General features: G+C 38.4%; 1 protein-coding gene across 4 annotated transcripts in view; it reads right to left on the bottom strand.

Annotated features, from left to right (window-relative positions):
- Nucleotides 1–1,104: 1,104 nt before the first annotated feature.
- RMDN2 (regulator of microtubule dynamics 2) overlaps nt 1,105–10,374 on the bottom strand; it is a 62,159-nt gene continuing 52,889 nt past the window's right edge. For 3 of the 4 annotated variants that reach the window (XM_055327675.1, XM_055327673.1, XM_055327676.1), the window contains exons 9-11: nt 9,443–9,496; nt 9,033–9,113; nt 8,285–8,787 (exon numbers count right to left, since the gene is read on the bottom strand). In XM_055327675.1, the coding sequence (XP_055183650.1) occupies nt 8,710–8,787; nt 9,033–9,113; nt 9,443–9,496 (213 nt within the window). In that variant the 3' untranslated portion in view covers nt 8,285–8,709. Of the gene's footprint in view, nt 1,445–8,284; nt 8,788–9,032; nt 9,114–9,442; nt 9,497–10,374 lie in introns of those variants that run through there. The other variant, XM_055327677.1, reaches the window with a different exon arrangement.

Here is a 10,374-nt window from a genome sequence, read left to right as displayed (position 1 = left end):
TTAAGTTCAATAAAAAAATCCTTTTAGTTTATTAATCAGAGAGTGAGACAAACCATAAGAGACTCTTAATCATAGGAAACAAACTGAGGGTTGCTGGGGAGAGAGAGGAGGGGGGATGGGATAACTGGGTGATAGCTGTTAAGGAGGGCACGTGATGTAATGAGCACTGGGTATTATAAAAGACTGATGAGTCACTGATCTCTACCTCTGAAACCAATAATACATTATATGTTCATTAATTGAATTCAAATAAAATTAAAAAAAATTTAATTATCCATTACAATGGATAATTAAAGTATTATTTTGGTAGAGAAAAAAATGGGAAATACAAGAAATAAAACCTAACTCCACAGAAATATGAACTGCTACCAGATTAGTATCTTTCCAATAGATGTTTTTCTGCAAATATTTTCATATAGTTGAGATGCTTTGTATACACTATTTTGCCTTGTACTTGCACTTAACATGCTTTGTGCATTTCACAATTTTTGGAATTTTTTCAATGTCAAAATAATACCCTGTTGTAATTATTTATATTTTAACATGGTAAACTGCTTTTCTATTGTTGCACAGTGTTTTGCCATAATAAATAATGCTGTTATAAATATTTGTGCATAAATATACTCTTTCTCTTTAGAGCTATTTCATTGAAATCACCTTACAAGATTCATATCTCTCTATTCATATCTCTCAAGAGCTATTTCATTGAAATCACCTTACAAGATTAAAGAGTTAATACATTTTTAAGGCTCAGGATACATTTTACCAAATATTTGTGTCAAAATACCCTTCTGCCAGCTGTGGTGGAGAATGTTTCAAGTCATGGCATCATTATTAGCACTGAACATTTCTGGAAAGAAAAAAAAATTCTTGCTAATTTGATGACAAATCAGTATCCTACTGTAATTTTATTCTCATTTCTGAGTACTAGTTACAATATATTTACTCTTTTGTTTTTCCTCTTCTATCAATGACTTGTTCATGACCTTTGCCTATTTTTCCCATTTTTCATACATAGTAATTAAATTTTGTTTTAAAAAGTCTCTACTGAAGCAGAAATAAAAGAATCGCTAGGGGTCATTTTATTGAATTGATTTAAATATTTTATTTAAAGAAATATTCTGAAGACTATAGTTTATTGATAGGAAAATATAATCATACATGTTTAAAGATAATTTTGTACTGACATTATGGGAAGTTGATTTCTTCAAATAACATGATTAGTTTTGTCTACTTGTGGAATGCATTCTGAAGAAATGTGATTTTACCTTCAAATCTGAGCACATCATCCTTACATCAAAAAAGAAAAAAGGATAATAAAAAACACAACTTGGATTAGTTTGAATTTTAGTAGACCACATCTGATTTGTTGAAGAGTAAGTTCTTTTATTTACCTCTTCAAGGAAGTGCTTATTTTTTTCACTTCTTTCTGTGCATCTCTATCCTATAAAAAAATACAAATACATAATGAAATTTCACACATTGATCCTGCTACTCTGGGTACTTGGAAACAATTTTTGGAGGAGTGAGGTGATACATTCTAAAGGACCATTACAAAGAAATTACATATTTCTTAGAACCAGGCATGATTCAGATCTCTGAGAACACATATAATGTGGAGAGCTATTTCTAGGCTCTTCCTCTACCAGGTTTGGAGTGGTGGGATACAGGAAAAAGAGAGCCCTCCCTGTAGGCTGACATGCTGGATCTTACTAGTGTGCTAATGGTAACACTATTTTCTTCTTCAACTGTATCATGTGCAAGAAGTCCTAACCCTACTAGGAGAGTTTGAAGAAATGTGAGATTCCCCTGCAAGATCCAGACTAGCAAATACACATTTCATTACTGACTTTATCAAGTAGTTTATATTTAAGATGAGAAACCAAGTATATTTTATAGTACTCCACATGTATTGTTATTTCTTTAAAACAAGAGTGGAGGTTGGAAACAGTGGCGATAAATTCAGATGGCAGGGAACTCCCCTACACTTTTGCATTTGACATTTATTGAGAGGCACCTGTGTCAGTAGGTTAAGCATCTGCCTTCAGCTCAGGTCATGATCTTGGGGTCCTGGGATTGAGCCCCACATCAGGCTCCCTGCTCAGCGGGAGTCTGCTTCTCTCTCTCCCTCTGCTCCTCTCCCTTGATTGTGTGCTCTCCCTCTCTCTCTCGCTCCCTCCTCCCCCTCAAATAAATAACCTTTAGAATTTAAAAAAAAAAATACCCCTTGGTCTTTTCCCCTGCCTTTAGGAAAAAGGTACACAAGGCTCTCATCTCTTCTCTCCCTCTAGTACTCAACGTTTCAGCCATATTGTACATTTGGTTCAATGCTTTTAGGCATATTTCTCAATTCCAAGCCTTTGCTTTTAGTGTCTTATAAAGTAGGGCCTGTAAAAAAATTTAAAAAAAAATAAGTAGGGCATGTACACCACCGACATCAGTATCCTGAAATATCTGAATCACATAGCGTGTGTTTGTGTTCATGTTTCCATTCACCCTTGCCATGTAGATACATATTTCAACACTGATATAATCATTAGAACACATTATTTTGTATTCTACATTTTTCAGTTACATTTTCTGTTTGAACAAAGTCTTTGTAAATTTGTTTAGAGCTGCATAAAAAATAGAAACTAATCAGCTTTCAATAGTGATGAAACAAAGAGAAAATGGCCCAATTACTCAGCATAACATTTCATGATTGAAGACAAATGCCAGTGTATTAGATTTTCTATCAACAACTTTTATTAATCTACTGAGGAGGGACTATCTTACTGCCCATTACATTTTACCATATTCTGCATTCAACATTTCCAAGAATGCATTACAGTTCTACCTTTTTACATGACATGATCTTCAGTGTCACACCCTTTGCCAAAAGTCTAAATTATATGTTGAATTGCTAAATTGTGTTCTAAAGGGTTCTTGATCGTTTTGTTCTCCAGTAGGAGTTTTCTTACATAAATGGCAGATAAAGGCATTCCTACTTTGACTAGAAGCCTGAGGGACTCCCCCGTGTGAGAACTTGAAGGTATGTGTGATCATTGAAGACTTTCCTTCATTTGTGATACCAAGAGTGTTTTATTCAGTAAGAATCCTTACATGTCCTGGAATGTTGCTCTATGAGGAAACAGTTTCTCATGTTTATTTCATTGAATTGCTGCTCTAACATAAATTATCTGGTATTTCTCAAATGGCTTCCTCCTCCTCGTAAAGACTTGCTGTTACCCATCTTGTTTTGCTTCCAAAGCTTGAGGTTTGGCTAAAGGCTGTAGGGTGTCTCCCCTGTGGAAACTCTTGTATCTATAAAGGTTAAAGCTGAGGCTGAAGGCTCTTCTACACTCATTACATTTATAGGGTTTTTCATGATGGCTAAGGTTAGAGCATCAGCTAAGGGCTTTACCACATAGATGACATTAGGATAGTTTTTCTGCAGTGTGAATTCACTCATGCTGTTTAACAGATGAGTTGCTCCTGGAGGCATTTCCACACTGATGACAGGCCAAGGGTTCTTCTCCTGTGTGAGTTCTCTCATGTAAACAAAAGTTAGTTCTTCAGCTGAAGGGTTTGCCACATTCATTACATTTGTAGGGCTTCCTCCAGTAACACAGGCTAAGTCAGTCATAGTGGAGCTATGGCTCTTTCCCCAACCTCATTATATTCAAAGACCTCCTCTCCAGTGTGAAATCTGAGGGAAAGTAGAGCCTGCTAGAGAACTGCCTATATCCATTCATCTATTCATTTTTCTGCATATGAATTCTATGCTGATCCTTGAGTGATAATCTCCAATTAAAGTTTTTGCCACATTGGTTACACCCATATGATGCGATACTCTCCTGCATGTAAGTTTTTTCCTTCATAACATGTCAACTGCACAGCTATGTGATTAATTCTGAGGTCTTCATTATGTTTCAAGCACTCGGTATATTGGCCATTTTTGTGCAAATGTCATCTTCTAAGGATTTGGGTTATGGTTTTGAGTTCAGGTTATCCTTTCTTCCCCAGATTCAAACTACCCAAACCATTCTGTTGAGACAGCACACGTTCTCTCCATAAAACACTGCAGTTTCAGATTCTGGGAATACAAAGTTGTACACATGCATGAATCTAGGCCCTAGAGGCCACGGGCTGACATTTTCAATATCAAGTGCAGTTTGATGAGCTAAGAGCTCCCTGAAAGGGACAGAAGACATGTCACAAATAACTATCGTGCCAGAAAGAGATTTATAAACACCACAGGAAAGAAGCACATATGGGAAAATATGTCAATACTCTCTGCCAAAAACTTCAGATAAGTAGGAGAGAGAAAGACTTACTTATATTACATTGTTATACTCCTGGCATTTGGAGAATGATTATCAAACATCAATTTGATTAGACAGGGTACATGTTAAGAATGGCTGATTCCAAACCGATGCTGTGTCATCAGTTATTTTAAGAAAATTATTAAAAGGAGGTCTAAGAAACTTCTTTCAGGTGTCTTTAAGATCAACTTAAAATATACAACCACGGCCATTATATATGGAGAAAGCTCAATGAATATTCTAGAATGTCAATCAGTAAAAGATAAGAGTCCAAAGAGTAGAAATAGAGGAGTATAGACACAGTAGCACTCTCCGCCTGCAACTCATGAAAATGTCTGTTCAGAGAGTGGGAAATCTCTGTCCATCCTCTAGTGGCCTAATTAATTTCTTTTAAAATGTACCAGGAGGAATGAATTCTCAAGGCATGGATAGCACAAATGAGTTAATCTATAAGAAATAAGTTCAAAACAGAAATAGATAGGCAAATCAGAATTTCTAACAAATGGGAGACCTTGGACAACAGTGCTGGATTTCAGTAAGTGACCTGCTCATCACACTAAGCTGTGGTATTCCCTTAACAGGAAGGCAGGATGAACATCTGTGGATGAATTATATTTTATAAACTTAACTGAAAAACCAGTCTCTTAATTTAAAAATCAAATACGAGGTCTTAATTAAGACAGAAAATTAAAAGCAGGATTAGGAATTGTATTACTAAGAGTGGTTACTACTCAGAGGGATGATTCTTAATCTATGTAACAGCATGGAGATACAGCCCAGGATTTTAAACAACACATTAACTTCCAAGAACTTGCTAGGCAGGATGAAGTATTCCTAACTGTGAGCACTCTCAGAGTCCTCTTCTTCTTGGACTTGTTTCTCACATATTTTATTTACTGCCCTATAAGAGTTTGCCTTAAAAGAGCAATTAATGTCACTTTCAAATATTACAGAAATTTAAGAACAGTTTGTTTCTTTACCAGATTAGCACCTCCCTTGTCATAAAACATGATATGACATAGTACTTTTTGAGCGGAGCTTTTGCAGCATACTCCAGGTCAGTATGACTTGGACCATTCCTCCAGGCAAAACAACTCCCAGGCTGCTGGTGTGGTCATGACTTCACTCATCAAGCATTCTTACACTGCCTTAGACACAGGATCCCTTTTATTTTAAAAACGGGATGTTTCTCAGGACCTGAGATTACCTTCCTAGGGTCAAGAAAAGTCCACATGAATAATAAAATACCGCAATTTCAAGTTCTGGGAATCTAGAGCTGCTCACATGCATGAGTCTGGGCCCTAGAGCCCAAGGGCTGATGTTCCCAGTATCAAGGGCAGTGTGATGAGAGTTCCCTGGAAGGGACGGAGGACATGTTACCAGTGACTCCAATGCCAGGAAGAGGTTACAAGTGCCATGAGAAAGCAGCCTATAGGTCCTGCGAGGTCACCGGAGGGAGAGAGAGCACTGATGGCCAGGGCAAGAAGGGGTGTTCAACCATAATTTGTGGCTCTGCTAGACATTTTGGGTATGAATAGACTGGTCAGCAGAATCACTAGCCGGATATATTTCAGTCAGGAAAAGCTTACAGAGAGAAGGGGTACTACAGATAACTCTCCTCAGCCTAGTTTCTAATTGAAAAAGAAATTGAGATATTCCTGATAGGACATTTACTACTTAAAACAAAACAAAACAAAACAAAATCTCCTAGAATATACAAATGGAAACATCACTGGAAAAAAAAAGTAACATGGAAAATATTCACTACTGCTGTTTTATTACATAAATATTTCCACAGTGCCCAGCTCTCTTAGCTACATTCATAATCAGTCTTATTTATTAGCAGTACTGGCACTATTATTTTTATTTGCAGGGTATTAGTCTTCTGATTCTTCCTACCATGAATGAATGCTTATGATCTGCCAGGCATGGCAACTGGTGCTGGGAACAGAGGAGTGAATGAAACACATCTAGCTGTGACTCTCATGGAACAATCAGACAAATAACTATGCAACCACAACCCTGCTAAAAGATATGAAAGAAAAGTACAAGGTACTTTCTTGCCTGGGAGTGTCAAGGAAGTCTTTCCTAAAGAAATGACATTTGTGGTGAGGCTTGAAGGGTGAGTAGCAATAAAGGTAGTAAAGGGAGTGGAGGGCTCAGGACGGGGGCGGAGGGTATTACAGGAGGAGGCAACAGCAGGTGTAAGGCAGGGAAGAGCAGGGTGCAGAGGTGGGGAGAGCGGGGAACATACATCAGAGCCATGATGGACATGCTAAACGTTTCGGACTCTGAAGCAGCAAAGCAACATACTGAGGTTTGTTTCATCTGTTGCTTTGGCTGCTATTGAGAGCCAAGAATGACCAGGAGGGAGGAAGAAAGCTGTGAGACCAGTGGGAGGCAATGTAGTTTGGGTGAACTTGGGTGTATCCTGCTTGGAGTGGTGGAGTAGAGCAAGAAGGCAGTTGGATGACTCATGGCATGTTTTAGAAGAGGAATTCTGAGAACTTGGGGACTGGGTGGATGTCTGGGTTGAGGGCTGAGGGAAAAGGAAGTATCTAGGATGATTCCCAGCATTCCCAACTGATGAATGAACGTGCCAATTAGTAGATGGGAAGATGGAGAAAAGCAGATCTAAAGGCCTGATGATGAGTTAAGTTTGAGATATCTGCAAAACCTCCAAGTAGAGATGTTACATAGGAAGTCGGATAAATAGGTCCAGAGCTCAGAAGAGAGGTCTAGAGATACAAATCTGAAGACTCCTGGCAGGTAGATAGCATTTGAAGTCATAGAAAACAGGCTTGTGAGGTAGGGAGGAGGAAGAGTGAGAGGAGAGAAGAGACTTAGGGACCAAGGACCAATCCTTGGGGGTCATTGATATTTAGCCCTTGTGGGAGCACTCTAAATTTCATGCACAAATATTTGCATGTCAAACCAGGTATTATGCCTCATTATCATACTGTGTTCTAATCTCAAATTCTTTTTTTTACATTTTTAAAATTTAAATTCAATTTTCCAACATATAGTATAACACCCACTGCTCATCCCCTAATCTCAAATTCTAATAAGAACGCATAGGCACTCAGTTTAAAATGACTTTATGTAACCTAAACTGACATAATCTAGGAGAGGTGGAAAAGATGGTAGGGTCCCCATCACTCATATGGAGCAAGCAACCACAGGAACAAAATCTATTTTCTGCCCCCCAAATCTATAAAGCGTCTTCTGGAGAAGTGCTGCTACTGATCCTGCGCTGTTGTGCTCAGTACTGACCAACAAAACCAACTCAGGGATCTGAGTTGGAAGGATGATCGACCTTGTAGGAAATCCCAAACATAGAAGTCATCTAAGACATTGTGCAGGTGGTTGCTGGAAAGGTCCATGGCGCCTAATAAGTCCTGTGTACAGACGTGGGCACTCCTGAACCCTGAGGCTCCCGGCAGGTCTTGTCCCCCCACCACCACCGTCATCCTTATTTCCCATGACCATCCTGAAAACCCCCTCCCCTCCAGGCGAACAAATCTTTGCTTTTCCACCTCTATGCCTTTGTTCATGACCTGAGATGTACTTCACACACAACTCCACATATATCTTCAAAGCCCACCTCTGATGCTACTTGATCTTTTCTAGGTGAAAATAATTTCCATATTCACTATTTACATAACCAATTGCTTGTACCTCTCTTAGCACTTTAGGCTTTCCACCCTGAGCTACAGTTATTTGGATATATAAATTATATTCTAGGCTGTAAGTTCCTAGAGGGCTGTGGGTATGTCTTATATGTTTATATTCAAGATCACAACAAATAGTGGAGCCACTGTTGCTCCAACAGAGGGGAAGAAGGATGCTTATTTCTGAGGCATTTTTTCCTTTTTTTTTTTTTTTTAAACATAGGCTCCACACCCAGTGCAGAGCCCAACATGGGGCTTGAACTCATAACCCTGAGATCAAGACATACTTTTGAAATTAAGGGTCAGACACTTAACCAACTGAGCCACCCAGGTGCCCCTAGAGGCATTTCTTTTAGATGTGATTCAGAGGATGATAACGTTTGGTAGTATGAGAAGGGAGCAGGAAAACATTCATCTATTTTTCTTTTGTTCCCACACCACCAATATATGGCTCATAGGAACACTGAGTGGGGTGTTTACTCTGAAATTCCTAAAACAGAGCACATCCAGAATCCTGAATTAGTGAACAAAAGGACAAGAAGCAATATGATAGTTTCTTCTTCATTAGTGGTAGGTTTTCAAAGACCAACATAATGTTAATATATTATTTTAAATCCTCTTCATGGTAGAAGATAGCCACACTCTGCTGTGGGGTTGAAGTTGGAGATTGAAGATGGCAGCCATGTGGACAGTCCTCTTGCTCCAAGGTGGGCAGCCTACTTGTCCGTTGCCTATCACAGTTTAATCATTGGCTTCCCAGAATTAGGCTTTCCTCCTTCGTTCTCAGTGGGGCTTTGCCTATTCCCTGCTGGCTAACATTAAACAGACATCAGGATGTTTTAACTGCTAGCCCATGATGTGTGTGTCCCTTAAAGATACAGGGAGTCTTCTGGTAAAGGGTTACCTACAGCAACTTTAAGAACCTCATAGGATGTGTTAAATACAAAACGTTTTAGTGTGGAAGAAAAATCCAGATTTATCTAAGCCAGTTGTTCATGTTTGAAGCCAGAAAAGTACTAATAATATAACAGCCCTCATTGTCACTGTTGGGACTTACCTCTTTGGTAACACAAGGAAGCAACACTGCCAAATTACAAAACTTCACAGCGTTATCTGCTTGTTCAAGATCAATGTAACACTAGAAATGAAAAATAGTCAATATGAAACACAATCACATCTTTATGTAATGGACTCAAAGTGATCTCAAAATAGCAGGCTTCCTGGGGCGCCTGGGTGGCTCAGTAGGTAAGCCCTTGGACTCTTGGTTTTGGCTTGGGTCATGATTTTGGCATTGTGGGATTGAGCCCCATATAGGGCTTCTTTCTCAGTACAGGGTCTGCTTGAAATTCTCTCTCTCCCTCTCCCTCTGCCCTACATCCTACTCGTACTCTCTAAATAAATAAAATCTTAAAAAAACAAAACAAAACAAAAAAAACCCCAAGCACCCAAAACAGTAGTCTTTCTTACCTTGGCCAAGTACAAGTAATTGGACTTAGAAAAACCAGGGTGTAGTTCTTCAACCTGATTTTAAGAGAAAATAGAAAAGAGAATAACGAGCCAATATTGAAACAACCAGCAAAGATGATATATCTTAATAAATCAAATATTAACCAAATTGTCCTAAAAATTTAGGTTGATTATGTTACATTAGCATCATTTTATCAGTTCAATATCTTTTAGATAGAAATACAGCTTTTGAGGTTATACAGCTCATAGGGCTCATGAAACAATGAGACACAATACATTAAGATTTTGAGATTCCTTTGTATAACCTATCCTTTCTTTTCTATTCTTCTCAAAAACAAAAACAATTGGTGATACACTCTCCCAGGACAAGTCCTATACAATTCACAATCTATTTAGGAAATGAGTAGAGGATAACTGGTATCCCATGGCTAGCATCCTCCACTCCACTGCATTAGTACTTGATTTCTTAGGATTTCGACACATCTCATGAGTTGAATCATATCTGAAGTCCATCACATCAAGTATTTTGAAAGAAGAGACAGACTTGTGAAACAACCAAAGTAGCAGACCTACTTGCAGATTTTAATAAGTGGGTATTATGCAGGCACTTTACTCCTCATCTACTAAACTCTTATGCACCAGTTCCCTTTCTATATCTCTGGTGAATAAGAACTTTTTTTCAGGCATCTGGCACTGCTACCAGAAAGCACTTCTTAACCCAAGTCAATCCTCGGTCAGAGTCAGCTTCTGCTGTTGTAAGGGCCTATGCAAATAAGCTCCCAATCTGACCCTGGAACTCAATCCAGAGAGATGCAGAACCCAAGAGAAGAAGGTTTCTTTAAAAAACTTACAAAGATGGGGTTGTTTTACAAGATACAAATAATATGGACATTTTTAAAATTAAAAAGTGGAAGTTTCTTTGTACTAATTTC

Source organism: Nyctereutes procyonoides, unplaced genomic scaffold, assembly GCF_905146905.1.
Source record: "Nyctereutes procyonoides isolate TBG_1078 unplaced genomic scaffold, NYPRO_anot_genome, whole genome shotgun sequence".
NCBI lineage: Eukaryota > Metazoa > Chordata > Mammalia > Carnivora > Canidae > Nyctereutes > Nyctereutes procyonoides.
The sequence above is the reverse complement of the archived record's forward strand: the minus strand, read 5'-3'. Positions and strand labels throughout refer to the sequence as shown.